Raw genomic sequence first — 7,397 nt, 5'->3', positions numbered from 1 at the left:
CCTCTCCTAGGCTTAACCCTGTCCTACAACTAACCCTGTCCTAACCCTCAGGTGGAATAGGAGAAGAAGAGAGCTACACAGACGTGATAGTGGGGAGGACGAGAGAGAGAGACACTCCCTCTCCTGTTCCTCAGGAGGTGGAGTACGGACAGGTCGCTCTGTAGAGACGCATGTGTATGTGGGGAGGAGGTGGAGGAAAGGGTGAGGATGAAAAGGAGAGGGTGGAAGGGGAGGAAAGGGTGGAGGAGGTTATGGTGGCTCCACCCTACAGGCAGACCAGCATTTCTCCTGACCAGAGAAGTTGCACACAGATCGACGGAATTTGTGAAAAAATACATTCAAATACAAAAATTCATTTGTGACTGTAATTTGTCGTGTACTGTCATTCATTCATTACTGTAATTAATTACTTTCTGTAATTTGTTCATTAGTGCAATCTCGTCCAGTAAACTGTACAGACATCATGTAATCTGTTAGTGTGGCTTTTGTATTTTTTGGGTGGGGTTTAGCTGTGATGCACACATACACACATGCACTTGCTCACCCACACATAGATATACATGCACACACACAAATACCTACACACCCAAGCATGCATGCACACACACTAACAACCTTTGTGGAAATGTCCATTAGAAAACCATAGCTTGCAGGTAAGGGTTATTGTTCTCTTCCATTACAAGTGGTTAACTGTGTGCATGTGTACTATGTGTATACATACTACGTGTATGTAAGGGTGTGAGTACGGTGAGTTCCACCGAGAGATCAAGAGCAAGCAGTGAAGCTAAACCAGGCTAGCTGAAACCAAAATGTCTTTGTTGCTTTGAACTCGCAACACAATCTTTGGTGATGTATATGGTATGTGTCTGTGTGTATGTGTGTGTGTCTGTGTGTATGTGTGTGTGTCTGTGTGTATGTGTGTGTGTCTGTGTGTATGTGTGTGTGTTGCAACTGTCTTCTTGTTTCGAGCATCATCCCTCTCTGCAGGAGTGTGAGGTGTTTAATCCTGTTAACCATTTTACATTTGACAATTGTATCTCATGCACTGTGTAGTAACAGGAAATGAAAATGTCATAACAGACACAGACTTTGTGTACACATTAAAACACACACTTAAAGCTTTTCTACTCATGTACAAACATAAGAAAAACAATCAAATATTGATACAGCTTATACAATTATTAGATAGGGATACATCAGATACTCTGGGGATTTTGGGTTTGTCTGAATGTGCCCTTAAATCAGGGATCCGCAAATAATTTTGTAAGCCATTAAATGGTGGGCCAGAACATAATCTTAGGCTAATTTAAGATCATCAGTGATAAAAAATGGCTCTGGAAATTGCGATAGACGTTTAAAGAGTATCTTGTTGTAGCCTACATTGTGTGCAAAGTGAAATTAGCTACATGCTACACACTGTACGTTTAAGATAGCTTGCAAGAAAATGATTTTACGATCAAAAAGTCTAAATATAAAAAGGTTATTAGTGAAAATTGAGTATACAATGAAGGATGGAAAGACAACCAGGAAATTGTGGTCATTCTAACTGGTTTGATTAATGCAAAGCTGGGGTGCAAGGGCATGGGTTTGATTTCAGCTTTGTCAGGGACACCAATAGTAAAAAATAATAATTCATTTGTGCACAAATAGACTACTGTTTTTGGATCTTTATGTAATAAAAACATTTTGTTTCACTCTGCATTTTTGGTAAGGATGATTCGTGTTGATTAATATAATATTAGGTAGCACCAGAGAGAGAAGCATGGCACATTCAAAGTAGACTTTCTGCTTCAACTTCGGTCAGAATTATTTTGGAATAAAAACTCCCAGTTCACTTAGAAATAAAACATTGATTCAAAAACTTTCTGGCACTTTTATTTTGTTGAAAAAACGACACAAAAATTATCGGATTATCCAAATAGTGTGGCAGGCCAGATATTTTAGCTGGCAGGCACAGATAGGGTCAATTTAAAGAAATAGAAATCTAGAAATAACGTAAAAATATCACAAAAACACCGAACACAATATCTGTTTTAAAATGCTGTTCTATAGCCAACATTGTCAACCCTGGTCTATAAATAACATACTTCCAGCAACCCATGACTATAAATATCATAAACCCTTTCATCTGAGTTTGTACACTGGCCCTCAAAAGCAACACTTCAGAAACGGCTTCTAGTCTTCTAGTAGTAGTATGGTTTTAGGTGAGTAAAAAATTACTACTTCACCAGAGAAACCTTAGAATTAGTGTTACTACACTGCCCTAAAACCCTTTACCATCAGGAGGTTTTAATTTCTCAGAGATTAACTGGTTTGTCAAGCATAAGATGTTACTTTCACAGTGATTAACTATTAACTGTCATACAAAGCGGACAAAGGCTTTTGGAGTCCCTGAGCACTGGCTATATCTTGAAGACCTTTAGATGTTCAAAATGAGGCTGACATTTTGTTTGTGTGGTCTGTGTGTGTTCACACTGAGTCTCACATGAATAAGGACCCCCCTTAAGAAACATCGACCATACCACCGAGCTCATCGTACACAAAGCCAGAACGATCTACTGGGCGGTTGATGTTCCACTAGGAGTCTTCTGGTTCAGGCAGAACAAATGGATCTTATTCTGGTTGTGTTCCTGGTGGTCTTCAGAGCTACACAGGGTAAGATACGTGGCAGGCTGTACCTCGGCAGGGTGAGGTGGAGAACACTCTGTAACAACAGCACACCCAAAGATGGAGGACGGGACCTTTCTCTTCCCCTTCTTGGCTCACTCTTTTAAGCCTGGAAGCAGGGACATGTAATGACATTAAGGCTTAGAAAAGCACACTGGAGGTCACTTTCAGCGTGTCATCCAAACTCTCAGCTGTATCGTAAATATAATATTGTAACATATTTTGCATTATAGCATGGGGAATGTAACCAAAAGCAAAAAAAAAGTTGTTCAAATCATCATTTTAAAAGCTTGTGTTTACGTAAACAAGAAACCTTAATTTGTGACAGATATAGACATCTTATGTTATCAATGGATAGTGTAGGACTAAAATTCAGATAAAGTGTGACAACTATGCTACAGATACTGCTTGTATTCTTACTACTTGGGGAGCAATGTTTTAATTCTTACTAAGGTTTTTGTGGGTTCTTGGTGCAGTGTCTACGATTTCTGCTGCGAGTCCTGATGGTTGAATTTAGTTGTCAAAGAGGAAGTAATTTATTCATTTTAATTTTGGTATCAGGTTCCAGAATCTGCAATCTTTCTGATGCTGTTGGAACTGTGAAGTGTTCTGGAACATTAGGAGAGCCATTCTTCCTTCATCTGACTTCAGACACAACTGGAAAAGATATTAGGCTGAACAAAGAAAAAGAAAGTCTTGTCTTTCGATTCACAAATAATGTGTCTAAAGTCTTGGATCCGGACTATATGAATCGGATTAAGTTCTTCACCAATGGAACCTTCTGGCTGGACTCAGCAGTCAGGACCGACAGAGGTTTGTACCAACTTGAGGTCTTCAATCCAGACGGAAACTTGTTTCAGAAAGTAAACATGACCCTTGACATCCAAGGTAAGTTAAGGTATTATTTGTATTTTGGCCGTTTCCTGTTTTGGTTAAGGTTCTGTTAAGGTTTAATTCTATGGATTTTACTGTTTTTAACTTTTGTCTAAATCCCCCCTCCGCCGTGCATTTCTACGTGAACATGTGTGTGTTTGTCTATATGTGTGTGTGTGCATGCGAGTGATGGGTGTCTGTCTTTTGTATTTGTGTGTGTGTTTGTGCTTCTGTCTGTGTGTGTGGGGGTGTCAGTCCCCGTGTCTGAGCCAGTCCTGTCTCTCATCTGTCTGTCTGGAGGAGAGACTCAGGTCACATGCTCTTCAGAGGGAGAACCTGTCGAGTACCGCTGGAGTCTGGCCGGCCAATCACTGACCAAAATTGATAGCTCCAACCAATCTCATCACACCACCACCATCACCTTGCAGGGTCATATGACGGGAAGTGTGACTTGTGAAGTTCAGAATGACGTCAGCACCAACAGCAACACTATCCAGCTTTCTGCCTGCTCAGGTATGGTCAAGAGAGAACCACAGAGGAAGAAGTTAAGAATCAGGATGCACAAAACACTTTAAGCTTAATTATGACACTTAAGGGTACATTTCTCCTTACCTAAGGGATTTACTTAAGGGTGTTGCACAGAATCCCTTAAATGGTTTACTTGGCTAATGTGAAACGTTAAGGGATTTGGTACATCGAATGTGATTTCACAGCAGTAAAATTCGACCAAAGGGGAGAAAAGAAGGCAAGAAAAGCAAATTGGTCTGAGGTGGAAAATATTGTTATGCTACAGGAATACAACAATAGAAAGCACATACTAAAACGTTTGAACCATAAATAACTGCAAACAAAAAACAACGAATGCAGGAAGAAATTGCAACAAAAACAAATTCTAGAAGTTTGGTGAAGCAGTCAATTCAAGAAATAAAAAATGTATATAATATCTTGACTGTTATATCCAAAAAAGAGAGCCAATTACAGGAAGGAGTCCAATAAAACTGGTGATATCAACTTTACTTGTTGGTCTAGTTGCTACACAGGAATGTTTAAGTTACTTCTTCTAAGTGTGTAGATCAAAATGAGATCAACTGTTACTTTGCATTTACTGTGAGTCTAAGCTAGCTACTTACAGCAGTAGCGCCGCGTAAATTTAGCCTTTATGTTTAGAGCAGCACAGTACCCTAACAGAGTGCTATACGTGTGGGATGGGTTAATTTATCTCCATAAACTCTGCCATTTTGCAGTAAAGAATAAGTCTTAAGTTTTGTTCCTTACTTTGTTTGCTAAGATCTTTCGTGCAACGCTTTAACGAACTTAAGGGAATCCTTAAGTATAAGACCAAGATAAGGAGAAAACCTTGAATACTTAAGGGAACCTTTAAGGAAACCTTAAGGAGAAGACTTAAGGGTGCTTTGTGCAACCGATTATATTTTAAGGAAACCTTAACTCTGACTTTAAGGAAAATCTTAATTTAAGGTGTTTTGTGCAATCAGCCCTAGAGCTTACAAGCTAACTAGATATGTTTACTTTCCATAAAAAATCAATGCAGCTAAAATATTCATGTGTTTTTTGTCATCTCTCAATTGTCACTGTTGCGGTTGTCCCATCAGAGTTTCCCGACATAACTTTGACTGTGACTGTGACGGTTTCTATCACTGTGGCGACCCTCATCCTTCTCTTCTCTCTGTTTCTGGGCGTCAGACACCTTTTGAAGAAGACCAGGTTCCAAAATGTGCACTCAGGTGAACTGCAGGAGCCTTGTCTCTCTAATCAAATACTACCCCCGTCCTAGACCTAACCCTGTCGTAGCCCTAACCTTGACCTAGACCTAACCTACTCCTAGACTTAACCCTGTCCTAACCCTCAGGTGGAGGAGGAGAGGAAGTGATCTACGCAGACGTGACAGTGGGGAGGACGAGAGAGAAAGCCACACCCTCTCCTGTTCCTCAGGAGGTGGAGTACGGACAGGTCGCTCTGTAAAGACGCATTTGTATGTGGGGAGGAGGTGGAGGAAAGGGTGGGGATGAGAAGGAGAGGGTGGAAGGGGGGGAAAGGGTGGAGGAGGTTATGGTGGCTCCACCCTACAGGCAGACTAGCATCTCTCCTGACCAGAGAAGTTGCACACAGATCGACTGAGTTCGTGAAAAAATACATTCAAACATTCAATTATGACTGTAATTTGTCCTGTACTGTCATTCATTCATTACTGTAATTAATTACTTTCTGTAATTTGTTCTTTACTTTGGAGGAGTCAGATGGCTAAGCGGTGAGGGAGTTGGGCTAGTAATCAGAAGGTTGCCAGATCGATTCCCCGCCGCGCCACATGATGTTGTGTCCTTGGGCAAGGCACTTCACCCTACTTGCCTCGGGGGGAATGTCCCTGTACTTACTGTAAGTCGCTCTGGATAAGAGCGTCTGCCAAATGACTAAATGTAAATGTACTTACTTTAAGCTCGTCCAGTAAACTGAATAGACATCATGTAACCTGTTTGTGTGGCTTTTGTATTTTTTAGGTGGGGTTTAGCTGTGATGCAAACACACACACACACACACAGACACACACACACATGCTCACCCACACATAAACATACATGTACACACACAATTACGTACACACCCAAGCATGCATGCACACACACAAACAACCTTTGTGGAAATGTCCATTAGATACCATAGCTGGCAGGTCAGGGTTATTGTTCTCTTCCATTACAAGTGGTTAACTGTGTGCATGTGTACTTTGTGTATGTGTGTGTACGGGTGTGAGTACGCTGAGTTCCACCGAGAGATCATGAGCGAGCAGTGAAGCTAACCCAGGCTAGCTGAAACCAACAATTCTTTGTTGCTTTCAACACACAACACAATCTTTGGTGGTGTGGATGGTTTGTATGTGTGTATGCAGGACAGCCGACTATGGAAAGAGATGTCTCAAAATTATTTGTAAATGTATGTACCATGATCCACAAATGTTCCATGATTTACAAATGTGTTTTTTGATCCACAAAAACAAAATTCTTAATCGTGATTTGTAAGTTAGCATTTACATAAATGTGCTATGATTTGTACACATAGATGTCTATATTGTAATTTACAAAAAACTTTTTTATAATACTTGTGCATTTCTCCTGGTCTGTCACTTGTAAATCTACAATTCTGCATGTGAAGTGTTGAATCTGCATAGGTGGATCGCCCAATACACACGTTCAATCCTTCCAATGACATCATTTTGAGATTCTTTTTTGGTAGGAAGTAGGAATGGTATTTTTCGCCGTGAGGCTCAAACATGTCAAACATTTCTCATGCTCTCACGCAACACCTTGTATTTCTCAGGCTGAGAATTAAGGGTTTAATTCACAATCCCGCAATATACAATGAATTGCAGAGGAACAAGCATACGGAGGTAGATTTTCTGCTGAGTTGAGTGCTGTCTCGAGTCCCCCTCCAGAGCCCAAATACTCCTGTGTTTCTCAGTTCTCCGTTCTCTCTGTTGTCCCGGTTACGGTTGTCTCATCCCAGTTCCCTACATAGCTCTGACTGTGCCTGTCACCGTGGCGACCCTCCTCCTCCTCTTCTTTTTGTTTCTGGGCATCAGACACCTTCTTAGACAGACCAGGTCCCAACATGTGCCCTCAGGTGAACTGCAGGAGCCTTGTCTCTCTCTAATCAAATACTAGCCCCGTCCTAGACCTAACACTGTCCTAGCCCTAACCGTGTCCTAGGCTTTACCCTGTCCAAGACCTAACCCAGTGCTAGTTCTAACCCTGTCCTACAACTAACCTTGTCCTAGACACAGCCATGTCCTAGAGCTAACCCTTTCCTGGGCCTAACCCTGTATAATCCTAAATGGTCTATAATTGGGA

The 7,397-nt window shown here is 41.1% G+C and overlaps 1 protein-coding gene across 1 annotated transcript; it reads left to right on the top strand.

Moving 5' to 3' along the window:
• The first annotated feature begins 616 nt into the window (after positions 1–616).
• On the top strand, positions 617–5,828 carry LOC124482645 (hepatocyte cell adhesion molecule-like). The gene is made up of 6 exons (XM_047043089.1): positions 617–653; positions 2,495–2,655; positions 3,229–3,555; positions 3,796–4,053; positions 5,151–5,282; positions 5,408–5,828. Exons 2-6 carry the CDS (start codon positions 2,607–2,609, stop codon positions 5,518–5,520), a joined length of 879 nt encoding a protein of 292 aa, XP_046899045.1. The 5' UTR covers positions 617–653; positions 2,495–2,606; the 3' UTR covers positions 5,521–5,828.
• Positions 5,829–7,397: the final 1,569 nt, after the last annotated feature.

The sequence above is a fragment of the Hypomesus transpacificus genome, chromosome 20, assembly GCF_021917145.1.
Source record: "Hypomesus transpacificus isolate Combined female chromosome 20, fHypTra1, whole genome shotgun sequence".
NCBI lineage: Eukaryota > Metazoa > Chordata > Actinopteri > Osmeriformes > Osmeridae > Hypomesus > Hypomesus transpacificus.
Note: the sequence above shows the minus strand (reverse complement) of the source record. Positions and strands in the feature narration are given on the sequence as shown.

Coding starts and splice junctions, on each gene's coding strand:
- LOC124482645 (XM_047043089.1), top strand. CDS start 2,607: ATGGATCTTATTCTGGTTGTGTTCCTGGTGGTCTTCAGAGCTACACAG. Junction 4,054..5,150: donor CCAGCTTTCTGCCTGCTCAG/GTATGGTCAAGA, acceptor TTGTCCCATCAG/AGTTTCCCGACATAACTTTG. Junction 5,283..5,407: donor GTTCCAAAATGTGCACTCAG/GTGAACTGCAGG, acceptor CCTAACCCTCAG/GTGGAGGAGGAGAGGAAGTG.